This window comes from Rhinolophus ferrumequinum, chromosome 18 (assembly GCF_004115265.2).
Source record: "Rhinolophus ferrumequinum isolate MPI-CBG mRhiFer1 chromosome 18, mRhiFer1_v1.p, whole genome shotgun sequence".
NCBI classification, from domain to species: Eukaryota; Metazoa; Chordata; class Mammalia; order Chiroptera; family Rhinolophidae; genus Rhinolophus; species Rhinolophus ferrumequinum.
In genome coordinates, this window is record NC_046301.1 from 50,685,997 (window position 1) to 50,713,921 (window position 27,925).

Genomic DNA, 27,925 nt, shown 5'->3' on the forward strand with positions numbered 1-27,925 from the left:
CCCCAACCTGCCCCAAACAGACACCAGCAAGATGGCATCCAACGGAGTTGAGTGGGCCTGGGTTCAAATCCCAGCTCTGCTGTGTGGCCCTGGGCAAGTCATGTAACCTCTCTGAGCCTCGGTTTTGCCATCTAGATGGGAGAAATCATACCCACTTTGTGGTTTAGCAGGGACCAAGTGTGTCTTTGTTCAATGTTTACTGTCCTTTGTACTTGGTCTCAAGGTCACAGGCAGTGCTGGGGTGACAGGGCCCCAGCCTGGAAGTTGTGTGTCCTGCCTCCTCGACCACTGTGCTGGGTCTGTCCCAGACCCTTTCTGGACCTCAGTTTCCTACCTGGCTAACAAGGGCACCCACTTAGGGGATGGGGTGGGCCTGAGTATCAATGAGATAAGGAACCCTGCATTACTGGGTCATGGCGTGGTCCATGGGTCCTGGGTGGACTGGGCAGGGAGGGGGCCATGTACAGCTGGGAGACTTAGAATTACATGGACCATCTATCAGCTGGTCTGTGGGAACTGGTCACCCTGCCACTGCTAGAGTTATCATCATCCTGGCTGTCCCTACTCTTCTTAGTCCTGGTCTACCATTTTCCCGAAGCTGTCACAAGGCGCAGTTACTCAGGAGCCCAGCTGTGTGGACCTCAGTTTCCCCTGCCACCCTCTCCTCCCGCCTGCTGCCCCCCACCCACCGCCCCTCCGGAGCAAGCCAGACAGACAGAGGAAGAAGAGACCAACAGACAGGTTCACAGAACGCCCCCAACGGCACAGACCACAGGGGTGGAAGGAGGCACAGGGTGGGATGGGGGGTGAGGGAGAGCCAGACAGACAGTGAGAGGCTGGTCTTACATCTGAGTGGCTTGGCAGTTTCGCCCTGCCCTGTGAAGAGAATCAGGCGGAGGTCAGCGTTCAGATACAGGCTGGGTGGATACTCAGCGGGACTTCCCTGCCCCGTCAAAGCACAGTCCCAACCCCCAGCCCATGAGCTCCCTCCCAGGTGCTGGGTCTAAGGCTGAAACCCCTCCCCAGCTAGGCCCTTTCCCTTGTCCCCTCATGGGGGCTTGGGGCCAGGTTCCCAGACTGCCATGCGAGGAGCCTAGAAACAGCCCATTACTTGGGGACAGGTACCCAATTCCACAGTCAGCCTGCCCTGGGATGGGGTGCCTTGGGGAGGAGAGAAGAGACAGAACTCAGGGTCTCTTGTCCCCCAACTTCCAAGACCTTACCCTGGCAGGTCTGACTCTAAAAGAAACATGCTCACAGGTTTCACAAGTTCACTCAACATACAGACACACACCTCGGCACAGCCATGAGTGTGCAGAAAGTTGATGCACATTCACACCCAGGATGACATAAAAAGACACACACACACACACACACACACGCAGAACTCACACCGTAAAATACACAGGTGCATTCCTAAATACTTTCACATGTGTGCACAATCACACACGTGAACCCACACACTCTCGCCCCCACACAGATGCACATACATGTGTAGGTGTCTGGCACATTGAATGTGCCCCCAAGAGGCTGGATGAGTGAGTAGAGAAGTCCTACAACCCGTGTTCGTGAAGTGGAGACCCCACTTGTGTACACACAGGTTCAATAGCTTTTGCACGAGTGCACAGCAAGGGCAACTGTTCATGTGTTGCTACAGCTCCCATCTCCTTACAACAAACAACCATTAGAACAAAAGAAACCTACAAAAAGAATAACACACATCTCAATCCAGGGCAGCGGTTAGTGTCTGGGCTCCTCTCAAAGCCATAGAATTTCAGCTGAGTCCAGGGCCGGGAGAAGCCCTTTGGGTGTTGCTGGGAGAGGGCGGGAGCTCTATGTGCACACATTAGGTCACACGTGCACATACACTGCAAGCCGTGTCCCTGGAGAATCATCTCGCCTCTGAATTCTGGTTTTGTGGGACTTGGTTAGGATGCCCACCTCCTACCCGTGACTAGCTGGGGGAGCTGACCTTCCTGCCCATGTACACAGACACCCACATGCACACACACACCCAGACCTCAGCACCGACAAGGCCCTCATTACCTTTTCTAATCCCTTGCCATGTTTTCTCAAGAGGGTGCCCTGCAGAGACAATGTCACAGGGTGATCAAACTGGCAAGCAGTGTGAGGTGGAAACCCGGGGTGGTCACACATGTACTCACGGGGCCAGGGCATAAGGGGCATCTGCCCTGCACAGGGGCCTGTGACTGGGTTGTAAAGGGGAATGTATGTGTGTCTTAATGACCGACTCTTAAAACATGTGAGGGAATCAGAGAACTAGGAAGGAGAAGAGAAAAGGAGAAGGGGAATTACAGAGCTAGACAGAAAGGAGAGAAGTTGCTGCCAAAATATAATCCATTTATATTTATTGTATATAGGAGGTTCTTGGTTCTTGGGAAAGCAAATGGGCTGTATATTCAGACAGACCTGAATCTGAATCCTGACTCTGGCATCTATTTACTATGTGGACTTGAGCAAGTGACTCCTCTCTGAGTCTCAGCTTTCCTCATCTGCAAAATGGGAATAATGATAACCACCTCGCTCAAAACATTGCCATGAAGGTAAGCTGAAACCACAGTTACGAGAAGGTCTGGCATGCAGGGATCATCAAGAAACATGAACTCCCTTAGCCCCTGCCCACAAATGCATTGTCTGTGGTTGGATATGCTGCCACCAGGTAATTACAGCCAAAGATCCAGATTGCAGCTACAAAGAAGATGAGCTCTTGTAAATTCTGACAAGGTGAAATATTGTAACAGCCTTGTCTTTTCCACAAAGGGGGGCTCTGAAGTGGTTTTACTGATTTTTGCCCTGGTATGTGGCTAAATACTACCACCATCACCAATACAACAATATTAACTCTAACTTAGTGAGCACTTCCTCTGCTTGTCACAGAGATGAGCACTTTAATGCATCATCCCATCACAACAACCCTCAGACATTTTCTACAACTAACCCCTTTTTCCAGACAAAGAAACGGAGGTTCGGAGATGAAGTGATTTCCCAAGGTCACAGAGAGAGAAAAAGTGGCTGGGCTGGGATTTGACCCCAAGTCTTCCTGACACCAAAGTACCATTGCCTTCTCCCGCCTGGGTGCCTGGGTTTCTGGGATTCGTGTGTGTCTCTCTGTGCAGCTGGACAGAGGTAGGCAGGGGTGGTGGAGGGCCTGTGCTGTGCGACTGAGTAGGGACCAGGGTGGTGAACCTAAAGGGGAGGTCAGAGGGGCTGCGCTGACTTTGAACCTCCTTCTAGCTTTGGGGAGAGACTCAGATACCCAAGCAGAGTCTAAGCATGGGACGAAGGGTGAATCCCAACTAAAGGACAGTGGCAGATGTGAAGGTGTTGGGCTAGGGGTTTGGGAGCCTAGGGTGAATCCCAACTAAAGGACAGTGGCAGATGTGAAGGTGCTGGGCTAGGGGTTTGGGAGCCTGGAGCCGCAGCCTCCGTACTTATAAGGGGGCGGGGTGGTAGGCGTGGCCTCCCTCCCTCCAGGCCCCGCCCCCTCCCCATGCCCGGGCCCCAGACAGACACAGGCACATCTAGGCGGGATGTGGGACAGTGGGTGGGGGGGCCAGTGGGTGAGGAGGGGGCACTGGGTGAGGGGGGTGCAGCCACGCGGTGGGCCGAGTCCACACACAGAGCGGACGGACAGACAGACGGACAGACGGGCCTCTACTTACGATCATCTGTCAGCCGTGATGGGGGCGAGGTGGTGGGGAGGGGGGAATAAGTCACCATGAGTCTCCCAGGAAGGCCAGGGAGAGGGCGGAGACGGCACCCAGGGGCGGACCCGTGAACTAGCCCAGCCCAGAGGAGGCAGGGCCGGCTGCGGGAGGTCCAAGCCGCCTGCATCGTTGCCTCTTGGTGGCCCCCCACCCACCCTCCCCAAGCCTCCCCTGTCCACCCAGGAGCATCCTCCCACTCTGCTGAGCCACCATCTGGCATGCCACTGCTGCCCAGGCCACCTGATGCCTCTCTGTGGAACCCACGCCCCGCCACAGCCCTCCACAATGTGGTACCCCCACTCCCACCCTGCAGCCTGATCCCTGGAGATCATCTGTCTCTGGGCTGTTCCCAGAAGAGTCCCAGAGGCACAGTCCTGGTTTCTGGATGACAGCAGACCTCTGCTTGACCTCTCTGATCTTGGATACTCTCTGTGACCTCCACCCAACAGCCAGGAGCCCTTTTTGTTTTATTCGTCCTTGAAGTCCATGGTGTCTCCCCTCCTTGTCACTTGATTAACCTCCCAAAGGCCTCTGATGAACCCACAGACCCCTATGACCTCTATGACCTGTGGGTGGCCTTGCTCTCCAAGCTGACTTCTGTTTCTGTGTGATCTCTGACCTTTGAAGAACCCTACTCACATGTGACCTCTATGTCCCTTAGACATCACCTGACTCTACTTGACCTCTCTGATCTTTGAAGAACTGAGCCTTGAATGACCTCTTTGACCCTTTGGTGACTTTTGACCTATGTATGACCTCTCTAATCTTTGGCCTCATTGGCCCTTGGATAACCCTTGTGCCTGGATGACCTCTGAGCCCCACTACCTTTGGCACTAAGCTCTCTGGGCTCCCACAGGGGAGGTGGCCCAGGCATCCCCTCTGACCCCTTCAGGCCTCACCGTCTGGTCAGTGAGGGGTGGCAGCACGATGGTCTTCTCCATAGTGTTCATGACCAGCTTCCACAGCTCCTTCAGCACCCGCTTCAGCACGGTCTTCTCGCAGATTTTGGCAAAGAGCGTCAGGCTGTGGATGAAGGCAGGTCTGAGAGAGGGCCCAGCTGTCTCTGACCCACGGAACCAGACCCTTCCCCTCAACATACGGGCATCCCATGGACATGCAAGAGGGCACAGAGCCTGTACAAGGACCCCTGGGTGGTCTGATGGGGCTAGGATGCGTGATACACATGGAGAGCAAATGGTGGCTGGACAGCTCAGCAAGGTCAAGATGGGAATGGAGCCTCAAAGTCTGGGAGGAAGGCCTGAGCCTTAGCATGAGGGCAGTGGGGAGCCATGGAGTGTTCAAGAGAGAAAGAGAAAGATAGACTTTACTGTTCAAAAGAACAGAGTGGGATGAAGTGGATTAGGAAGGCTGAGAGGAGACCAGCCTCATGGTGAGGAGGGCGGGCCATGCTTAGGAGGGAGGGGAAAGGAGTGGTAGGAAGAGGGCAGAGTTAAGTGGGGAAATAACAAAGAATTTGTGATTGAATGTATGAGGGTTGAAGGAGAGAGGGCAATCCCCCGTGATCCATCCAGCAACTGATTCCCCCCCCAAACTATCCCTCCCCCAACTTGTTTTAATGCTCTTTCCTTCCTTCCTTCCTTCCTTCCTGCCTTGCTTCCTTCTTTCCTTTCTTCCTTCCTTCCTTCCTTCCTTCCTTCCTTCCTTCCTTCCCTTCTTCCTTCCTTTCTTCATTTTCCCCTCCCTCTCTTTCTCCCTCCCTCCCTCACCTCATCCCTCCCTTCCTCCTCATCTTCTTTCCTTCCATACATCCAACCATCTAACTATCCATCATCCATCCTTTCTTCCGCTCTCTCTCCCTTCCACCCATCCTCCCATCTACACTTCTATCCATTTATCCTTATTTTCATCCATCCATCCATCCATCCATCCATCCATCCATCCATCCATCCTTTCATCCATCTAGCCTTCTAAGCATCTCTCTTTTAATCTACCCATCTGTCCACCCACCCATCCCTCACGTCGTCTATCCATCCAACCGCCGTCCGTCCATCCATACCAATATTTACTCCCCAATCCCTCCGATCGCTTATCCACACCCATCTTTCCATTCCTTCATGCCTCCGCCCACCCACCCATCCAAACCATTCAACTACCACCCAGCAAACATGCGCGAGTGCTCTCTCCTGGCCAGCCCCTGCTCTCCGCGGCGCCCCAGGGCCCTTCCCTGGCCAGCTCCGCCCAGGCCTGGCTCACTTGCTGTCCAGCAGGTCCATGATGGGCTGCAGCACATTGTCGGCATCCTGGGCCACGCTGCTGCAGGCACTGGCTGGCACATTGCCCGTGCCCTTCACCTGGCTAAGGATGTCTCCCATCTGTTTGACACACTCCTCGATGTGCGGCTGGAAGCTGGCAGAATAAAGGGGAGGAGCTCAGACCAGACTCTCCTGGCTTCTGGAAGAAGAGCCAGATTAGGCCATAAATGCTGATCTGTGGACCTTGACCTTTTGTGACCAGCATCAGTAGGATATGGCATAAAACTGAGCAAGGGGTAGCGGGGCATTAATAATAGCAGAATTGGGCACTGCTAAGACATTTACTTGTGTTGTTCTTTTCACCGCACAGTCCTACTCAGATACTGTTATCATCAGCCCCACAGATGAATAAACTAAGTCTCAGAGAGGTTAAGTGACTCACCCAAGGCCACACAGCTGGTAAGCAGTGAAGCCAGGATTGAAATGACTTTTATCTAACCCCAAGCCTGATGTCTTCACCACTACATCTGCTGAGTCTCCAGATGCCCCAGGCTCAGAGATCTGGGGGTTGCCCCCTCCCTTCTGCTCCCAGCCCTGGTGATGCCCCCACCTGGTAGCAAACACCCGGCTGAGCTCATCCAAGACATTGTTGAGTTTCACCTGGAGCTCCTTTAAGATGTCACTGGCCTCAGCATCCAGCTAAGGAGGGGGAAGGGACATCAGGTCAGGTTTACAGAGCATCCACATGTCTGGGACATTTTCCCATCCAACTCAGGGAAAGAGACCCCAACGGGCTGGAGAGGAAACTGAGGCACAGGCAGTGATGCCACTTGCTTGGGTTTGAGGGAGTAACTAAGCCGGATTTCATCAGGTGCAAGCTCTCGGGACTGCAAGGATTGGGGGTGGTTACCCTGCCTGGCCCCACCTCACCTCCTTCCCTCCCATGGCTTCGAACATCTTCTCTAGCTGAACTCGCAGCTGCTGAGTATTGTTCATGAGGATGCAGGGCTGGGGATGGGAACAGAAAGGGCAGTCAGGGCTCAGGACCCCTCCTCCCCAGAACCTCCTCTACCCACCGCCCGGGACCCCGGATGGTTTCAGGGTCTGGGTCTGGGGGAAGCTGGGGTCCCACAAGGTCATCGGAGAATGGAAGACAGCATTTGGGACCAGGTTCCTGGGAATGTTGGGGAGGGTGGTCTCTGGGGACCCACAGGGGGAAGGAAGACACAAGTAAGTGGGCTGGGCCTCTGAGAACAGCCGGAAGGGGAGTTCTTCTCACATACCCTCCACGGGCTCAAAGCTTTGTATGCTCACAGATACCCTGAAGGCTTCATTTGTAACCAGACATTGTCCCTTCACCTCCAGACCTCCCCAGACGTAACAGTAAGAGACACAGGTGGACACACACACAGACAGACACAGGACTCAGCCCAGGGAAGGATGGAGCCCTGGGGGTACAGAAAGGGGCTGGGAGGGGAATAGGACAGGGGCCCCCGGAGGTCACCACTTTCTCCTTCTCCTTGGAGCAGTAGGAGGCGAAGTCCTTGGAGATGATGTCCGCATACTGGAGGAGCACATTACTGATGGTCTGGGGAGGACACAGGGCAGGTGAGAGGAGGGGCTGGGGCCGGGCGGGCCCATCAAGGGCCACCAGTGAGATGAGGGATGAACTCAGACTCACTTTAGCGCCTGAGATGGACCACTGGGCTGGGAGCATTCTCCACCCAGGATGGCCATCGCAACCAAGGAAAGACACCACCATGTAAAGATGATTATTGTATGTAGACTCAGCTCTTTTCCAGAGCGTCCAACCATCACATTAACCCAGTCCAAACCACAAGCATGACCTGATCCCAAAATGAATCTCCTGCGTTCCCCAACTTCAACATAGCCTAAAGCAAATCCAACTGAATCTAAACCTAATCCAATCATCTCGACCTCCAAATTCACCCCAGGGCCCACTCAAATTCTACATGAATCTGAACACTCACGCTAAGAATGCCAAATCGAATTCTAATCCTAACAGTCCGCCTAAACCCAACCTCACCCCCAACCCTGACCCCAGCTCCAAATTCAACTCCAACTTGAATTACAACCCCGACTTCAACCCCAACCTCAACTCGTCACCCTGTCCCCAACCACAACTCCAACCTCTACGGAAGGACCAACCCTCACATTGACCTCAACCCCAGATTCAATCCCAGCGATATCAGCAACCCCAACTTTGACCTCAACCCCAACCTCAACCCCGACCCTGACCCCAATCCCAAACTCAACTCCAACTCCAGCCTTGACCCTATCCCAACCCCACCCCCCACAGGACCACATCCCCAACCCCACCCGCACCCCTGCACCTTGGCAAAGCGCCTCATGTAGTGCCCCACGATCTGGGGGTCAGGGCACTCCAGTTTCTTGATGATCTCAAAGCTCTGGTTGAGCTGGGAGAAGACGTCCACCACGGAGCAGGAGAACAGGGCGTGCTCTGAGGTCTGCTGGAACTGTAGAGGGAGGGAAGGCAGGAGAGAGGAGAGGGTCAGAGCCTGACAGTCCCCAGAGCTGAATCCTCTCACTCTCCATGGGGAGAGCCAGAGACCAACCACCCTGGGATGAGAAGGACAGTGTGCGAGCTTGACTTAGAGCCGGATGCAGAGGCCACAGTGTGGGTGGTTAATCAGGACTCATAAACTCACAGTCACTTGTTGAATGAACGAAAGACTTTAAACACCATAAACAAGACAAAGATTGCGGGTACCGCTCAGAGACTGGCCTTATCCCAAGGGCAGTTTTGCCCCCAAATTGGATCTCAATGGACCCCAGAGGGAGCGAGGCCACCGTGGTAGACTAGAAGCTTAGTGGTGGGTCAGCCTTCTCACCCCATCCTTCTTGTCTCTCTCCAGGGCTCCGTGCAAGAAATCCCGGGACACCTCCTCATTCTCGTCCAGCCACTGGATGACGAAGGGCTCAAACCACCTGGAATGGAGAGCCAGGGTGGGGCTCTGCCATCTCTTGTTCCCACGACCCTCTGCTCAAACTCACCCTGTGGTCTTGGGTGGTCACTGTCCTGCTCCCCACCCCCATCAGGCCTCGTCTACTTTGCCCATGAAATGGCCAGGTGACCACTGTCAGAGCAAGGCCCAGACTTGTGGGAACCCTCATTGATAAACTGCCCATGGGCAAGTGGGTTTACTCTCTGAGACCCCAACACGGCACATAGTAGGTCCCAAGTAAATGGAGGCCACCAACCCACTCTCCACCACAGATATCCCAAGTTCAAATCAGGCTCCGTCACTTATGGGATGTCACCTTGGGAAAATCCTTCAACATTTAACCCTCTGTTTCTTCATCCACAAAATGGAAATTCTGATGCTCCTGTCTCATAGAATTTTTGAAAGGACTAAATGAGAAAAGACACGTGGGACTGTTCAGCACAGTTCCTGACACTTATGATTATTAATTGTGTGGCTATAGGAGTCCAGAGTCCAAGGACTAAGAATGGAGAACACTGGGTTTGAGCCCCACCTGTGCCCCCGAGGCCCAGGGAACCCTGAGTAGGTAAAAGGGTAAGCCCTCTTGTCTGGGCCTCAGTAGAGCTGTCAGCATTACAGTTCTGGCTTGGGTTCTGGGCAGGGGACTTACGCAGGGTACTCAGGCACTCGGTCCTTGAAAGCAGGAAGCTCTGCCACATACTCATTGTAGAGCCACTTGACCTTGAAGTGGAGGTTCATGTAGTCGGCACTCTTGCACAAACGATGCTTGTCGTGCTCTGGTAGGGGGAGCAGGGGAGAGGCTCAGCTGGGAGGGTCTGCCACCCTCTGATTCTGCAGGGCCCGCTCTGCCATCTTTGGCGTTCAACCTAGGCATGAGTTCCAGGGCACTCACAGCTTTACAGGGGACCCTGACGCACAGCTACCTGTTGGAGCCAGGCTGGGAGACACAGGGGAGGAGGGACTCACCCTCCATGGCATACTTCATGTCCTGGGCAAACAGGTTCCACATTACTTCAGCGCTGATTTTACCCACATTCAGCTCCTGGGGAAACCTGGCAAAAGTCGTGGCAGTATGAAAACTTGGCGGACAGAAGCCAGATGGCACAGGCTGCTTTCGCCTTCTCAGCCAAAGCGTAGTGCAGGACAGACAAAGGAATCTGGATTCAAGTTCCCTCACAGCCACTGACTTGCTAAGTGTCTGTGCACTGAGGCCTTGCTTCTCTTGACCTTCCACCCACATATCCCTCCATCCTTCATCCATCCATCTACCCATCCATTCACCTGCCCGCCTGTCCATCTGTCCATCCATCCATCTATCCATCCATCCATCTATCCTTTAATCCATCCATCCATCCAAAATCCCTGATCTTAACTCCACATCTAAGTATCCAAGAGGTCATGGCTCCCCAGAGTTAGGGCTCCCTTTAGCGCTTACCTCAGGGAGAAATAAAACACAATAGCTCATTTAGCTAACAGAGATGAAAATTCTACAGACATGTAAATCCACAAACCAAAACTGTATGCACGTTCACACACAACTATACAATACACAATATTGTATATTGAAGTGTATTCCACAATTTTACATAATACACAATTAAACCCATAGACCACAGCTATACACAAAATTATATCCCTGCATGTAAGAAGTAATGCAATTTAAATCTAAAACATTTAGAAGAGTATTTTGCACATAGTAACCATTAGAACAACACTATTGTTATTTATGAACCTACACACATACAGAATTATATAGTATATATATATATATATATATATATATGTATACACTGTTATTCACACAAATCAATACATATAAAATACATGTCTGATTACACCAGTGATTGTGTACAGACACACAATCTTATGCTTATGCTTGAAAAGTATGCCGTATTTCATCCAGGTACAACCACACCCACAATTAATTGTTCCCATGTAAACATTTTGTGTGTAATCAGACATCACCTTTACATACAAGACACAAAAATGTGCACACGCATACACCGTGACCTCCAGATAACAAATGACACAGACACACAACTCACTGGTTGAGGCATGGAGTATAGGAATTCTTATCTTCCTCGATGATGGACACTATGAGAGTGATCAGCTTGGACCAGAAGTCGAGGTTCTTGATGCTGGGGCCCTGTTCCTCTGGGGGAACTTCCCCTTTCTTGGCCTGGATGGGGCAGTGGAGAAATTGGCCACAAGGGGTCCAGGGATGGGGGCTTCAGCCCGTTCATTATTGAGGTGCAGGAGGTTGGTGAGGGATGGGCCCCCTTAACCTGTAGGTGGTTCAGCGGGGAGGTCTGCCAGGGAAGGAACTGAACTCATGCAAACTGGCTCAAGCGGAGCTCATATCCACTCAGCTTCACAAAGCTTAAGTAGACTCAGCTCAGAAACCGGATGGGAACTGGATTTAGTTGAATAAATTCGAGCCCACTAAACTAAATGGAACTGAAATGAATGCAAATCAGATCCACTTAGCTTAACACATGGCAGTTCTCGGCATTAATTCCGTGTAACTGAACTTGGGCCAATTACACTGCATGGAGTAGAATTAAACTTCACTGGATTGAATTTAATTCAAATGAACTCAATTGGATTGAGCCTAATTAATTTCAAGATCAACATCAACCCAAATCAAAATAATGGAGATACATTGATCTGAATTCAACACAAAGCAACTCAACCCAACTTAACCTAACTCAACCCAAGGCAATCCAATCCAACTCTCCTCGCTCAATTCAGTCTAACATACTCAGGCAGATCTGGGACTTAAGCCAAGGCCTTGAGGGTGTTTGCCATTTCCTTCCACCTCATCTGGGGTCCTTACCGGGTCTGTCTGGTATTCCCGACTGTAGAGTTCATGACAGTTGTTGAAGATATACTCATAAGTAGAGTTGAGGCAGGCTTTGACACAATCCTTCACTACCTGGCTGGCTCGGGGCGGGCTCTGGAGTTCTTGCACCTGGAGGGAGGGAGACAGGCTTGGGTGGGCACAACTGGGACAGGAGGTGCCCAGGAAGTAGCTGCAAGTGGTTCTGGGTTTAAAGAAATGTTGTAACAGTATGAAAGCAGAGGGTCACTGAGAAAGGGCCCAGCTCTCCAGGACAGATGCTGCTTGTTTAGGAGCTAAGAGTCCTGGAGAATCCTTCTTAGAGAGCTAATGGGTCCCCTTTCCTACCTTCATCCGAAAGAATGTGATGCTGGTGAGAAGGTCCACAGTGGATTTGAGGTCCTGGAGTCTCTCCGGGCTGCTGGCTGGGAAGTTATTCTTTTGGGAGGGAGAACAGAGTTGGGGTTATGGAAGAGTGGGAGACAGTGTCTTAGGGGAGATTCAAGAGCTCTGGAGTTTCAGGAGGTGAGTTGGGGGGTCCATGAGAACACCTTGAAGCAACTGGGGGGTCTTCTTGGATACACCAAGTAGGTTGGGCAGGTACTGCTCACATATGTGTACACATGTCAAAGGAACACATTCTGCCTGTTAAGATGGGTCCTCCCGTGTGCATGCCTGCTGGAACCTGTCCCCTCTGGGTACACATGTGTGTGGAGGTAAGTCTTCATGCATGCACTTCTCACCCGATACATGGAGAGGTCAATCCGCAGGGAGTTATGCAGTTGATCCAGGAGCTTCACAAAGCGCTCTTTCTGGGAAGGCAGAAGAGGAGGAGGATGGATGTAAGCAGGGACTTGGACGTTGAGTGTGGCAGCAAAAGGTGGCTGCCGTTATTGGCTGAGGGCTTACTGTATGGTAAGAGCATCCCATCCACCACTGAACCGAAACATCTGTTTCCATTCTACAGAAGGGTAAACTGACGCTTCTGGTACAGTTCAGAAGGGACTGGTACAAAGTCACACAGCAAATCAAGTCCAAACTGGGGATGTAGGAGCCGCCCAGGGTTGGGTTCGCCCTCATCCCCCAGGCCCTGGGACTGACCCCAAAGTTGGAGGCTGCGAAGCGGTCGGAGGCAGACACGTTGGTGGAGGCCGTGGTATGTGCGTAATAGGCATTGATGTTGGCAAGCAGGGTGCTCATGACGGCAGGTACCCCAGGACACATGTACTTGGAGGAGAGGCAGGCAAAGTGGCTGGTGGGAAGGAGTGGGAGGCACTGGGCCTGGTGTCCAGCCAGGACAGGCCTCAGCACCCCCTTAGAATGCTTCCAAGGCAGCATCGTGAGTGGCTCCTCCCAACCCCCAATGGTCCTCTCACCCTCTGCCTGACTCCGTCCTCTTGAGTTTCTCTGTCTCCTCTTTGAGTTGTCCTATCTCTGCCTCTAACTCCAGCTCCCCTCCCTGTCACCCCAGCCCCCAGCAATGGCACTTTCCTAACCTCTAGGGGAATTAGGTAACACTTGCCACACCCACTTCCTCTCTCACTCCTATTCCTAAGAACCCCTCCACCCCCAGACCGGCCAGTGTCCACTTGGTGAGCACCCCTCCCCCCAGTTTCCTACACCTCGCCCTCATGTCCACCCCAGCCTGCAGCCTCACGTCATGGCTTGGTAGATGGACTCAACACCGTAGCGCATGGCGAATTCGTCCACAATCTCCTGGGCCGTCTCGTCATAGTAAACCTTCCAGGCATCGTCACCCTTGGCGTCTGGGATCTTCACCACCCCATTGTTCTGCACGTCAGTCACAAAGTGGAACAGGTTCTGCCAACACAAGAAAGAAGGTATCAGAGAGTACAAGGGCGCACAAGGGGAGATCCCAAGTCTAGGGCATCTTATGTCATCCATCCAACTGTTTATTCATTAATTCATTCATCTACTCTTTCATCCATCCAGCTACCCCAAATTTCACCTGTCCTTCATCCATTCTTCCACTAATTCATCCATCTATCCCTCCATCCACCCGTCTGCCCATCTGTTCATCTGTCTGGACATCTGTTCATCCGTCAGTCTGTCTGTCCATCCACCCACTCACTCACCCGCCCATCCATTCAACTATCCCCAAAAGCACCCAGCCACCAATTCACCCTTCTAATAATTCAAGCACACATCTATCAATTCCATACGTTTACCCACAGCTTAATCTATCCATCCAACAATTCATCCTTCCACCCAATCAACCATCAATCCACCCATCCATCATCCATCTGTCCATGCATCTACTCACCCATCCACCTGTCTAACTGCTCTAAAATTCATCCTTCTACATTTCTGTACTTCCAATAGTTCACCCATACATTCAGCCACCCAACCATCCATTCATCCATCCACACGTTCAACCATCCATCACCTATCAATTTATCCACCCATCTATCTATCTACCCCCAAATTCTTCTACACTTCATCTACACTTCCAATAGTTCAACCACACATCATATCCATCCACTCATCTCTCCATTGTCCATCCATTTTTTTATCCGCTCATCACTCATCCATCTAGTGAATCATTTTATTCATGAAACAAATTGAGTTCTCTCCAGAAGCCCCCAAGTGGCTGGAAGAGACAGATCCAGACACAAACAGCCCACCCTGAGTGTTCATGGCTGGGACAGATGGTAGATCTGGAGCTGAATAGTGAGTCTCTGCCTGGAGGACAGGGAAGGCTTCCCAGAGAAGGGAGCCCTGAATTTGGACATTGATGGATGGGGAGTGGTTTTCCAGACAGAGAGAATGGCATGGGAGACAGTCTCAGAGACCCAGGGAAGTGTGAGCAGTTTGGCCAAAAAGAGGAGGAAGGAGCTCAGGTAAACAGAAATGGCAAGTGGAGGCCATGGGGGAGATCAAGCTTCGAAGGCAGGGTAAAGCAGCGGGCCTCACCTCGTGCAGACAGGTATACTGGACATGGTAGGGCGCCACTTTCTCCTCGCCTTTGATCTCCACACTGATGTGTAGCCGGATGGCACCTGACACAGCGGATTTGTCAGTCCGCTTGTCTGTAGGGTAAAAAGGGATGGAAATGTCAGAACTTCCCAATCTAGCCTTGGGCTATTTTAATGTATGCATGACTGTCTTCCTCCCGGAATCCTTGAAATTAAAGGCTGGGTGTCTCTCCTCCGATTGGTTCCCTAGACTTATGTTTCTAGAATTCCTTAGGCCCTGTCTCTCCCTTCAAACTAGGACCCCAGACCTTGCTTCCTCACTCACATGAAATTCCTGGGTCCGCATCTCCCTCGTTAGTCTAGGAGCCCTAGGCACAGTTTCTCCCCGGACTGAGCTCCCAGGCCCTGCGTCCCCATCAGATTGCACTCACAGATTCTACTCATCTTTCTGGACAGGGTTCTAGACAGGTAACTCACTTCTCAGATTAGGATTCCCAAACTATACCTCCTCCTTTAGATTAGATTCTCAAAGATCAATCTTCCTTCTTAGGCTGGATTCCTGGGTCTGTGCTTCTCTCCTCAGACGAGGATCCCCAGGTCTTACTTCCTGCCTCCACTCTGAGCCTGGGATACATAGAGTCTATCCTTCCCTCATCCTCCCAAACTAAACTAAGAGGTTCCTGGGTTCTAGTCACCCTCTCAGCTGGGGTATTTCCTGCCCCCGTCAGATTGGGCTCATAGACTATGCCTCCCTCACCAGATTGGGGTCCATAGACCCTACTTCCTCCATCAGATTGGGCTCCTAGACTTCTATTTATTTATTTATTTATTTATTTATTTATTTATTTATTTATTTATTTATGGAGGGCACAGCTCCCAGTGGCCCACGCGGGCATAGAACTGGCAATCTTGGTGTTATCAGCATCACACTCTAACCAACTGAGCTAACCAGCCACCCCTAGACTGACTCTTTTTTTATTTTTTTATTGGGGAATATTGGGGAACACTGTGTTTCTCCAGGGCCCATCAGCTCCAAGTCGTTGTCCTTCAATCTAGTTGTGGAGGACACAGCTCACTGGCCCATGTGGGAATCGAACCAGCAACCCTATTGTTCAGAGCTCACGGCTCTAACCAATTGAGCCATCCGGCCGCCCCTAGACTGACTCTTAATGCCACTGTTTCTGCATTCCAGTAGAGTCCTCACTTTGGCTGGCTGCCTGGGGCTCCCTCCCCGCCCCCTGCAGAACCAGCCTGGCGCTCACCCAGGTTGTACCACACGTCCATCTCGCCGCTGAGCGTCCGCACCTCGATGATTGTCTGCCCCAGGAAGTCATCGGACTCCCTCTTGAACCGCTGCTTCACACGTGATTTGATATCATCATCTTCATCCCAAACACGCACCTTGATTCGGTCTGAGGAGTTGTGACATTCGCTGCAGGGGGAGGTGGGGGCCAGGGTCAGGCAGCTGGCTCGGGCTGGTCTTGGAGTCCCCTTTGGCTGCCCCAACAGGGAGCTCTGCATGGGGTCCTGGGGGCCCAGCCAGGCACTTACAAGTGGAAATTCTCCTCCCACACGGGGTTCAGGTTCCCATAGATGGTTTTCGTCCGTTTCTTGGTCTTCCCGACCTGGACAGTGACGTAGGGGTCACTGGATCCCGTTTTGTCCTTTGCCTGCAAGCCCTGGGCACAGACCACTGGAAGATACATCGGACAGGTATAAATGTGGGCTCAAGGAAGGAGGCTTGCTGAAAACAGTCACTGCCGGGGGCTCCACGCTGCTTGCTGGGACACCTGTCAAGTGGCCTGAGTACTTGGTTCTGGCCACCGAACCCTGTTGGCATACTGGCTTTGCTAGAGAGTTGACATCCAGGGAGCCCTCAGCCAGTGAAGGATGGGAAAGTGCCCCAGGGTCATCCCTGGGGTAGGACATTCTCAGGTGTGTGCTCCAGCCTGTGCACCTAAGGTTCCCCGGGAGGATTGAACCTCCATTGACTATGGAGTTACCTGCTCATTGGTACCTCCTGCAGGGCTCCTGTCCTCCCTGCTCCCAGACTCCTGTCTCCATCCCACACTGGGGCTTCCTGGGACCACCTCCTGGACACCCACTTTCCCTGAAATCACTGTGGAATCTGTCTTCTGGGAAATCCAAATGAGCATGGGCATGTATAAACACCACAAGGCCCCTGCCCCTGGGTAGGACGACTGCAGTGGGAGCTAATACTGTCCCCCAGTGGGTCCCAGGTGGGAATGAGCCCCAGCGGTCCGCAGCACTGCTTCCTTGCTGGCACCCTGTGCGGGGCTCCTTTCCTCCCAGTCTCACATCCAAACTCCCATAGGGTTTCCTGGGGTCACCTCCCAGATAAACCATGTGCCCTGGTTTATAAACTCCTTCCCCTGGTGTCTGGTTCTGGAGGCACCAATCAAAATGCACCCAGAGAGTGTCATGCACAACACACCCTTGGGCAGACATGCACACACAGGTGGACATGGGAGAGACACAGATATGCTCAAGTACAGCAAAGGGGAGGAAGGGGCCTGGGAGCAAGCACAGGGGGCTGAGAAGAGGGACCCAGCGGCCACACCCACCCCCCACAGCCTCACCAGTGATGCTGATCTTGGCGGACCACTTGGACGTGCCGTCCAGCACGCTCTGCTTGACCGCCTTCATCTGCTGCGTGTGCGCTGCCTTGGTCACGGCGAAGATCTCCTGGATGAGCTCAAAGATCTCGGGTTTGTTGCGCTCCCGGATCTTCATGCGGTCCTTGAGCACCATGATAATATTCTGGGTCCGGTCCTCTGCCCCGTGCTTGGAGCTCTTCTCCGCTGCTCCTGCAGGAGCAGACAGCCCTCACTGTCCAGGGGCGCCCCTCACCGGAGCCAGCACCCCGACTCCCACTCCAGGGCTTCCTCAGCAGCGGCCACAGTCACGTTAAGCCGTGGGGGATCAGGTGAATCACCCCAAAAGCTAGAGTTTCCTATTTGGTCTCTGAATCCCTCCTCCCACCAGGCTTTTCACCCTTCAGAACCCACTCTCTGAATCCCCTGCCTCCTCCAAGACCCCACCCCTTCTCTGACACCTCACTCCCACTCTGAAACCCCTCCCTGCTCTGAACTAACCCTAACCCATTTTTCTCCAGGGGAACCCCGCCCCTTGCACAGTTAAGCCCGTCCCTGAGTCCCGCGCCACCCTTCCCTGACCCTCTTACACCTCCTTTCCGCTCCTCTCACCCCATCCTCCCCACCAAGGAATTCCACCCATCACACCCTTCGCCCCCCCATCCCCATCCCGCCCCTACCTGCCCACAACGGCCCTTTGGTTCATCCTCCACCCATCCGCAAAGCCCCGCCTACCTCTGCTGCTCCGCCCTCCACCCCGCCTCCGAGGAGCCCCACCCCTACTCACGCGCAGACGCCTCCGTTCATGCCCCACCCATCTCGCAGAGTCCCGCCCCTGTTCTTGCCCCTCTCTCCACTCCGCGCCTGTGGACCCCACCCCTACCCCTCACAGCCCCGCCCCTTCGTCCCGACGCGGCCCACTCCAGCACTCACGCTGCAGGCAGTCAGCGTTGAGCAGGTCCTGGCACTTCTCGTGGCACTTGACGCCGCACTCGGTGCAACGCATCCCCTGCCGCGCGATGCCCCACAGGAGCCCCTCGCACTCGTAGCAGTAGGTGGGCGTGGTGGCCGTCCACACCTCGAAGTTGTGCGGCGTCGTGCACGAAATGGGGTAAATTAAGGCTTGCAGGGTCTTCTTGTAAACGTGGTTTTTCTGCGGGGAGGGCAGGAAGGGGTGCGGCATGGGGCACAGGGCCCTCACCTGGGGGCGCTGTGCTGCCTCACCCTCACCCTGTGCAGAGTATAGTCAAGTTCCGGTCCCCCCGCCACCCTCACGCGGTCGGAAACCACCGGTTCCTGCGTGAAGAGGCTGCTAACCCGCTGCTGAGCTATCCGACTCCGAAGACTGAGGAATGCCTGTCTCTGCCACACCCTCCTCCTCTTCCTCCGGGAGCCCCCAGCCCAGCCCACCTGACAACCCGGGGAGGGGGAGGCACCGCACGCACCAACTCCTCGTTGTTCAAAGTGCTGGAGGCCAAGGCTGAGGTGATGCCCGCTTTTCTGGACTGGACCAGGGACTGAGGCGGGGAAGACACCGAGGGAGTCACGGGGTTGATTGGCACCCATGAGATTGTCACCGGGAGCAGCATCCACGGCCACGGTTTGGGGCCACCAGCCAGAGTCAAGCCACAGCCATGACGAATAGGACACAGGTCACAGCAGCAGGAGCAGAACCAGCAAAGAATTGGGAAGTGACAGAGGTTCTGAGTTAGAAGGGTCCCTGGAAGGTGAGCAGCCCCACAGCCTGGACTCACCCATCCCCCACCACCATGGGTCAGACTTGGCCATGGTCACCAGCCACAGAACAAACCCACTAGCCATACCAAGGCAGGGAGTCACCTGCTCTCTTCCCCACCCATGAACTGTAGGACATGGCAAGGTCCCCTCCCCAGAACCCATGGATTGGGGCCAGTTGAAAGATCCCAGTGCAGGGTTTTGGGGAGGCGACTTGGGGGCACCATTACTCACCATGGCCTGAAGTATCCACGCAGCACATAGGGTAGAAATCAGATGATGTTAATCTCAGAGAACACCTTGCCAGCCCCCAGTCCCAGGTCTGCCATGGACAGTGGTACAGCTTGAGCACTGGGGGGGGGGAGGACGCAGGCACTCACCAGGTCACTCACGAGGGGGATGGGCTTCCTCTTTCGGATGTCAGGCATGCTGTCGATGATGATGAGACCACCGCCCGGGCTGCAAGACACACACAGGGACGTCAAGGGCCCAGGGAAGTCCCCCTTCCTCCAACAGACATCACCTGAGGCTGTGGCAAAACATGTGATCTCCCCAGGTGAAGGGTTTAATTGTGTCCCCCCAAAAGATACATTCAAATCCTAACCCGCAGGACCTCAAAATGTGACCTTATTTGGAAAGAGGGTCATTGCAGAGGTCATTAGTTACGATAAGGTCATACTGGGTGGGTCATATGACCAGAAGCTAGAAAGGCAAGGAAGGACTCTCCCCTGCCCACACCTGGATTTTGGACTTCTGGCTTCCAGAACTCTGAGAGAATACATTTCTGTTGTTTTAAGCCCCCCGTTTGTGGTCGTTTGTCACAGCAGCCCCAGGAAATGAAGACACTGGGCCTCAACTTCCTCATCTGGGAGATGGGAGATGATGCAGCTGCCCACGTTTAATGAAAATTTCCACTAAGGCAAACCTAAATAATACACGAAAATATCAATGACACCTTTCTTTATGATCAAAATTGGAAATATATGCACCGATTGAAAATCGATCCTGGAAGGAGTGATTTCAACTCCACTGGGACTGAGGGAACTGGAAATTGTGTTTGTGTTCTTGTCTCTTGGCAGTTTTGCAGCAGCTGGAGGATTGAATGAGCGCTGTGGCAGACGCCCTAGCGGCCTCTCCGAATTCACTTTACTGAGAAGTGTACTCATCCTGGAGAGGGTTCAGCTGTGGCTCCTCTCTAGAAGGTTCTCATCGGCCAATGAAAGAGATGCCTGGCTGCCAGTGACTCTGGGACAAGCTCTGGGGTGCAATTTATGCTCCAGCACCCCCTGCAGGATCAGGCAGAGGCCTGGTGACTCCTGAACCATATCTCTGCTCAAGCTTCCCCCGCTGACCCCACCTGCCATGCAGGAGTCTCCTGAGAAAGCTTCTTCTATCAATCACGCCCACATGAAGCCCCCTCTCAGTCCCTGCTTCCAGGGCCCCCCACCCAGCACACCTGCTCCTCTGGGAGTCACAACTGCTGTCACCCTCTGTTTGCAAAGGACCTACAAGGGAAGAAAGTCACTCTCCTGCTGCTATTTTAAAACATTTGTGTAATTTAAAAATATCTTTTACATCCTCTAACCTCACCATCCAAAGGCTGAAAAAAAGCACCTCTGAAAATCAGCAACTTAAGAAGTTAGATGTGACAAAATGCTCCATTTAAGACCAAATGACTATTGTTAACAAAAGTGCCAGCAGCCGAAGCAATAATCTGAGAGATTTAAAAGCAGAATCAAAGCAAAACATTCACTCCAGGGTTGCTGATGGGCATTGCAGGAAACTGGATTTCTCCTTTATCTCACATTTACTTCTAGAGGGAAGCAGTCTTGAATTATGCGAGTGGCTTGGGCAAGGCCCATACCTCTCTGGACCCAGTTTCCCCACCTGCAAAACAGAGTAATGGGCTCCCCTTGGGTTTGTTGTGAAGGTTCAACATATTACCATCTTTGGCTCTGAATGCCTTCTGACAGTGGTTCTATTATTTCACCCATGGCTAGTCCTATGCCCTGTCTAAATGGAAGCTCTCCTTGCCCTTGCTGGGCTGAGGCTATGGTGTAAACCAGCTTTGGACTCTAGGTTCAAAACTTCCTTCCACCCCCAAAACTCTGATACTCACCCGCCTTTGAACCACAGGGATTTGGACATCTCTCCTTCTCCCCGGGCCTGCAGGACAGAAAGACAGATATGGCCACACCTCCCCAGGGTAAGGCAGGCTCCACACCCACTTCTGTCTCTTCTTTGGGCCAGGAGTCAGGAATCCTGGGTCCTAGTCCTCACTGTGTGTCCTTAGGAAGCTCACTGGCTTTCTCTGTGCCTCAGTTTGTCCATCTGTAAAAAGGGGAGAGAGGAGCGCTTCTCTGCCATCAACCTCAGTGGATGTTGGTCTCCTTGTATGTCAAACCTCGGGATCTATTATCATCTTTCCAACAAGCGCTCATACTTCTATAGTCTCCTGGGATTCTCAGGGGCTAGTTCATCAAACACTCATAAGATTCTGTCATTTCTTAAACTCCCTGCAGCCTCACCTGTGTGTTTGCTCTTGTGCCCCAGGGCCTTTGCCCAAGCTGTGCCACCTGTTTGTATGCCCTCCCACCTTCTGCAGCCAGCCAGCCTCCATTTATCATTCAGGTCTCAGTGTAGACCCGGGGACAACATTTCCATGCAACTAAAAGGTGGCGTGGTTGGAGGGGGACCAGGGAGGGGCCAGCACCCTGTTCTGAAATATTATTGACGTATTTTTAATACTTTAAGTGTCACCTCCTCTAGGGAGTTTTCCTGATTGCCTTGGATTTGTTTTATGTCCCATCTATGAAACCCAGAGAGACTGCACATGTTTATTTTTCTTGTCATGTTAATAGTTCCATTACAAGGGTAGCTGCTGTTTTTTAATTTAATTTGCTGTTGTATTGAAAGTTATTCAATACTTTTCACTGTATACTCTTTTCTACCATTTGAATTTGGAGCCATGTGAATAAATTACTTAGTCAAAAAATAAAATCCTATTTTAAAACTGATAAGAAATTTGATTTGAAATTTCTGTGGCTCTGCTTTGGATGGTTAAAGACTTTGAGAGTGTGATTAGAATCTCCTCTTGCCAGCCTCACCCCAATTTGCAAGTGTCTGCAGGATAATAACACTATTCTGTCTCCAGCCCAGCATGGGTTGAATGACTGAATAAGAGAATGGTTTCAATCCTACTACCGATCTGAAAAGTCATCACCCTGACCCTGATGCTAACTGCAATACCTTTAACCGAATTCCTTCTCTGATACTGACCCAACCTCAGACCTTTTCCCAACCCTGACACTGACACTCAATAGGACCCCAAGCACTGACCTCTTCCCCTAACACCAGTTCTAACCCTGACCTCTGATCTCTGACTACTGCCTTAACCCTGATCTCTAGCCCTATCCCTAACTCTAGCCTTCTCCAAGAACTTGATCTCTGAGATGGCCGTAGCCATGACCTAGTTCCAGGTTGCAGCTCACCTCTCCTCTTTCCCTGCTAAGAAATCCCAGGCTGGTGTAGGTGAGTTGGGCTGGGCCTTGGTTGGGGGTGAGGCCAGGAATAGTGAAGCCAAGGCAAGGGCAGGAGAGGGTAGCTAGGTTGGTGTGGGCGGAGCCATGGAAGGACCAGGATGTATAGAAGCATAGGCATGGTGGATGGGATGGGGAAGTGGGCATGGCCAAGCTGCCCACTGGGCGTGGCATGGGCTGGTGTGGGTGGGCCCAGGGAAAGGACATGGGTGGGCGTGGCATGGGAGGAGGTGGAGAATGGGCGTGACCAGTCTGGGCAAGGGCGTGGGCGGGGCATTGGGCATGGGTGAGCTGGCCAGGGTTCTCACTCACCTCCTGCAGCTGCAGCCTCACTTTGTTGAAGGCTCGAAGCCAGTTGGCCTTAGCCCTGGACATGGAGTCCTGGCCCTCCTGGCCTTCCTCATTTTGCAGCCTGAAACTGAGGCAAGGGGCATCCTGAGGCTCCAGTGACGGGCTTCCCCTCCACCCTCTGCCCTCTGAGTGATGCCTGACCCACTCTGACCCCCACCTGTGCCCCTCTCTGACCCGTCTCAGTGCCCCTGCCCCCTTCCCACATGCCCACATCTCTCTGACACCTTTGGATTCCCTGGCTCCCTTTTTCATCCTCCTGGCCTCTCTGGCCCTTTGTAATCCTATTTGCCCCGGGTCTTTTCAATGCGTTGGTGACTTCTCCAACCTCAGCAAACCATCTGGCCCCTCACAGCCCCTAAGACTCCTTCATGACCCTACTTGACCCCCTCTGACCCCACTGAACCCCCTCTGATCTCCTGGACCTATCCTGATCCCTTCAATGAACCCATGACCCTGTGACAACTCCCCCGCCCCTCCCCCATTCCCCAGGTCCAGGCTTACTCCATCATGGCACCACACACCACCGACCACAGTGACCTTGTGACAGTCTCTCGACTCCCTCCCATTACCTCTCCTCAGCCTTCGGGGGCTCAGCCTCGGATGCCCGCTCAGCTGCAGGCACTTCCTCGGGTGTGGGTGTCTTGGGGGCTGCTTTGGCCACGTCGGGGGCCTCAGTAGGCATGGCCGGGGCCTTGTCCTCCTTCTCGGGGGCGGCTGGAGGGAGACTGATGCGCTTGAAGTCTTTGGGCTCAGCCACAACTGCCTCGTGACGCTCGGCATAGCCGCGGATGTCATCCGGCACCTCCTCCTCTTCCTCCAGCTCCTCCTCATCCTCAGGCAGCTCCTCCTCCTCCTCCTCCAGGAAGTCCTCCAGGTCTTCATCCAGCTCCTCATCCAGCTCCTCATCCAGCTCGTCCTCGTCCTGGTCCCAGCGTGGGGAGTCCTTGCGGTAGCTGACCGAGCTGTGGCAGGAGTGGTAGGAGTCCCGGTCCCTCTCATCCTCCATCTCGGAGCCCTGCAGACTCTGCTCGTCGGGGTCGAAGTCCTCACTCAGCTGCGAGCTTCCCTGGCTCAGCTCCCCCGACGACGCATAGCGGCTGCTGCCCGTTGGGCTGTCGGGACAGGCAGGGGGCTCAGAGGCCAGGCACAGAGCCACTGTCCGCACAGCCCCGGGCACACAGGACCATCACCCAGTCATTCACTCAGCATTGCTTGAGCACCTACTATGCGCCAGGCCCTGCTGTAGGCACCAGGCAAACACAGCCATGAACAAGACAAAAATCCCGCTCTCGTGGCGTTTACGGTCTGGGTAGACAGGCAATAAATCAGATCGATCAGATCACTGATTGTTCATGACCTGCTGTACATCCTCCTGTCCGTGCCCTGTGGGAGCTGCAAATGCTCTACCCACGTGCTGGGGGCCCTGAATCAGTGTCTTCGCCACAGCCCCCTTCGGGACCTAGGCCTTCTGAAACTTGAACATGGTCGTACCTGGCTCTTGATGCCCCCCCACCTCAAATGGGGCCTCCCACCGCTGAGACCCTCCATTCACCAGGGACTGGGGTCTTCCTGCCTCCACTCCTTGCCTCAGCGTCCACTCATAGCCGACCCTGCTGTGGGTCCCCTTGGCTTCACCTCGCAAACCTTTAGTGAAATGCATCCACTTCTCTGCACCCTGGGCCCCACCCTGGTCCAGGCTCTCCCATCTCCACCAGATGCCGTCCCAACATCCACTCCTGTTCCTGACAGCCCCTACTTCTCATGGAAGCCACGAAGGGACTTCTTCCAACTATAAACCCTACCAGGCTCCCTAGTGCCCTTGAAATAAAACCTGCCCTACACCGATGTGTAGCCCAAACCCTCCACCCTCCCCTCCCTCTGTCCCCCCACTTTCCTGTCCCTGCTTTAGCCACATCGGCCTCCTCACTATTCCTCCAACAACCTAAACTTGTGCCCAGGGCTTTGCACTTGCTGTGCCCTCGGCCAGGAACCCCCTTTCTTGCTTGCTTCTTGATGCACCTCTGCCACTACATGTTTTACTTGAGGATGTCATTTCATTTTCTTGGAGCTAAAAAATAAAGTGGCAGGACTAGATGCTCAGGCTTTTAAAAAGTTCCTTTCAAAATATTCCGTCTATAAACTATCCAAGCTTTCTATAGTATATAGAAAATTTCAAAATAAAAGTTATTTAAATACCTGCAAAAAACATTATACTCATCGATGCTAAAGATTGAGTAGGAAGCTTATGAAGATTTCCTTCAAGTTACGTTTGACCCAAACTCTACAGTGCATGCTGTCCCAGAGAACTTTTGGCAAGGATGGAGGTGTTTTCTATCTAAGTGCTTTACAAATATTCAACCTGTTTAATATCTTGTCGTTGTTCTGTTTGGAAACCAAGTTTCGGCCCCCTAGGGTCAAGGCCCAGCACACCATATGGGGCAGTGGTGTGGCCCACGCAAGTCAGGGGACCCACCTATGGGCAGGTGTAGGGACAGCCTACTTTCAAAGGAGTGGTGACGGTGGCTGGATGGAGAAGGGGCAGCACCCACATCACTGTGCCCAGGCCTGTTGGTCGGTAACAAAGGACCAGGGGCCACCAGAGGGCTTGGCAGGACCACCCTGGGACCAGCAGCCAGCTGCTTGCTGGGATCTTTCCAACGTCACTATGCCTCACGCACCCAACTAACTGTCATCTCTTCCTCCACCTGCCCCCTCCCCCAGCCCAAGTAGAGTGTATGGAGACCGGTGGCTTTTAAAGGGAGTGCCCCCATATTTCAGGGGGACCTTTCAGGGGCCTCTGGACTTTCCTCTTTCTTCAGCCAAAGCAGACCCCCCCCTTTTTTCAACCTTGTGGAGGTTTCTTGCAAATTTGTGTAAAGCAAGGGCTCTACTGCTTACAAGAAAGCATGAATGCTGCTTTTCTAGACCCACTTACCTATAACCCAGCTCCCTCCAGCCCCCTATTCCTCTTTCCACTCCAGCAGACAGAGCTGGCTACACACACACACACACACACACACGCACACACACACACTCCATCATGACTACCTCAGGGCCCGCGGCTCGGAGAACTCCTCATAACTGTGCATAGAGTCACTGTAGGATTCCCGGGAACCCAGGGGTGGTGGACGGACAGAATACTGATGGACCGAAGCATTGGGCTGGGACGTAGTATAATAGGGTGGCGGTATGCTGTTACTTGTCTCGCTGCGGTAATCACTGTCACGATCGTCCACCGCACTGTCAGGGTCGTCATCTGGAAGAGAGAGGAGGTGGGGGGAGAGAGTAAGGAAGGGAGGGAGACAGACAGAGAGAGAAAGAACAAACACAATGGAGGTCAAAGCAGTATCTCAGACTTCGGGGGTCTTCACTGGCTGCTAACTCAAGGAGAGGAATCTTTACCAGAATTAATGAAGGATACTGGGTCATAATAATAGAGGTAAAGGCTTTAGAATAAGGGAGGTGAACACCCTGCTTTGCCTTATGTGAGTCAAACTGGACCTAGAGTCTGGGGTCCAGGGTAAGTCCTACAATGTGAGAAGGACAGTGGTACATTGGAAGATGTCTTGCAACTCCATTGTGAGAACGGACTTTGCCCAAGTCCAGGCTCTCTGAAAACAAGATGGATTTTTCTATCAGGCAGTGAGTTCCCCATAACAGGAGTCATGCAAACACTCACAGAAGTTTGGAGGGAGATTTCTTGATATCTGAGAATGGAGATCCCAGATCTGAACTCATATGCACAGAAAAAAAGAAGGGGCTCTGACAAGGTGCCATCTCCCTCAAAAAGGATTAGACCCTTAGGTTTGCAAGACCACCACACACCCAGAATCTATCGCTAAAATGGGACAGGGTGGGATGGGGTGGGGTTCCAACTTCAAGTGTTTAATAAGAATTAAAGGATGTTTTACTTTAGCTTGTTTTCCTTAGTAAAACGAAAACAGCGTTGAGGGATGTTAGATTGTGTTGGGACGGAAAACTGTTTCTTTAGAAAGCAACACTTGGGTTGAAAACAAATAAGCTACCAAAAAAAAAAAGTTGTAAACCCCTGACTGGGTAACCCATGGCATCAATTCACCAGTGATTTTAAACATCAAGGGAGTGGCTGGTACTGTTTCATGCCTTTAAATCGTTTTGTTCATTTCCCAGATATTTGTCTATTTTTCTTGCTTTATTATTTTAACTTTCCAATTCTTTTCTGGCTAATTGTGTCTGTTTCTATACAGTCAACAAATAGGTCCAATTTTTTTAATGCAGTAAACTGTTAAGAAATGAATGTCCTACTTCACTTCGAATGCTATTTGATTCATCCCCTGAGTTATTCTGCCTTTAGAAAAACTTTAAATCCATTTTCAGCTAGCAAAGCTGGCCCTACCAAGGTAACTCTGGCTTTCTGGTTTCTCATTTGACTTGGGCCACTGTGACCTACAAGCTTTTTATCCTGTCCCTGTCGTACATGGCGACCCTCTGACGAGCTGCATGCTGCCAGCACTGATATGATAGACAGAGGCAGATGCAAATTTCCACGACTTCGAGTTGTGGACATCAGGATGAAACTGATCAGGTACAGACCTGAAGTGAGGGGTCTGAAACCTGGACGGCCCCCTTGCAGCTCTGGACAAATTGTCAATGTCACCAAATTTCCCCTCTGATTAACTGGTTTTCTACCCAATTATCTAGGTCTTTGGCCACATTGGACTTCTTTCTACCAAACTGTACTTGACCAAGCCGAGATGTTTCCAACCAAATCACATGAGGTTGTGTGTGTGTTCACCTAATTATATTTTTTTGACCATTTATCTGTTTTTTGAGGGTAAATTGCTTTCCACTGGATTCTTTTTGTTTTTGCCCAGACTCTGTTTTTTACCAAATCGTTTTTAACCAAATTGTTGCTTCCGTGTTTTCAGACAATTATGTTTCAACAAAAGGGTCTGCTTTTGGCCCAATGCTCTTTACTCTTCACCCAATTGTCAGCTTTAGCCA

At 52.5% G+C, this 27,925-nt stretch overlaps 1 protein-coding gene across 8 annotated transcripts in view; it reads right to left on the minus strand.

Moving 5' to 3' along the window:
- UNC13A (unc-13 homolog A) overlaps nt 1-27,925 on the minus strand; it is a 58,399-nt gene that overhangs the window by 12,458 nt on the left and 18,016 nt on the right. For 4 of the 8 annotated variants that reach the window (XM_033134196.1, XM_033134197.1, XM_033134194.1 and 1 more), the window contains 30 exons: nt 25,991-26,198; nt 23,512-24,054; nt 22,904-23,009; nt 21,172-21,218; nt 19,433-19,511; nt 19,287-19,292; nt 18,764-18,835; nt 18,252-18,471; nt 17,304-17,531; nt 16,255-16,396; nt 15,966-16,135; nt 14,702-14,817; nt 13,425-13,588; nt 12,869-13,019; nt 12,511-12,579; nt 12,116-12,205; nt 11,765-11,899; nt 10,974-11,107; nt 9,895-9,980; nt 9,578-9,704; nt 8,815-8,911; nt 8,296-8,439; nt 7,446-7,529; nt 6,872-6,949; nt 6,552-6,640; nt 5,943-6,095; nt 4,628-4,751; nt 3,684-3,689; nt 2,047-2,085; nt 847-876 (listed from right to left, as the gene is read on the minus strand). In XM_033134196.1, coding sequence (XP_032990087.1) covers nt 847-876; nt 2,047-2,085; nt 3,684-3,689; nt 4,628-4,751; nt 5,943-6,095; nt 6,552-6,640; nt 6,872-6,949; nt 7,446-7,529; nt 8,296-8,439; nt 8,815-8,911; nt 9,578-9,704; nt 9,895-9,980; nt 10,974-11,107; nt 11,765-11,899; nt 12,116-12,205; nt 12,511-12,579; nt 12,869-13,019; nt 13,425-13,588; nt 14,702-14,817; nt 15,966-16,135; nt 16,255-16,396; nt 17,304-17,531; nt 18,252-18,471; nt 18,764-18,835; nt 19,287-19,292; nt 19,433-19,511; nt 21,172-21,218; nt 22,904-23,009; nt 23,512-24,054; nt 25,991-26,198 — 3,737 coding nt within the window. The remainder of the gene's footprint in view (nt 1-846; nt 877-2,046; nt 2,086-3,683; nt 3,690-4,627; nt 4,752-5,942; nt 6,096-6,551; nt 6,641-6,871; nt 6,950-7,445; nt 7,530-8,295; nt 8,440-8,814; nt 8,912-9,577; nt 9,705-9,894; nt 9,981-10,973; nt 11,108-11,764; nt 11,900-12,115; nt 12,206-12,510; nt 12,580-12,868; nt 13,020-13,424; nt 13,589-14,701; nt 14,818-15,965; nt 16,136-16,254; nt 16,397-17,303; nt 17,532-18,251; nt 18,472-18,763; nt 18,836-19,286; nt 19,293-19,432; nt 19,512-21,171; nt 21,219-22,903; nt 23,010-23,511; nt 24,055-25,990; nt 26,199-27,925) is intronic. The other 4 variants (XM_033134201.1, XM_033134200.1, XM_033134195.1 and 1 more) reach the window with 3 other exon arrangements.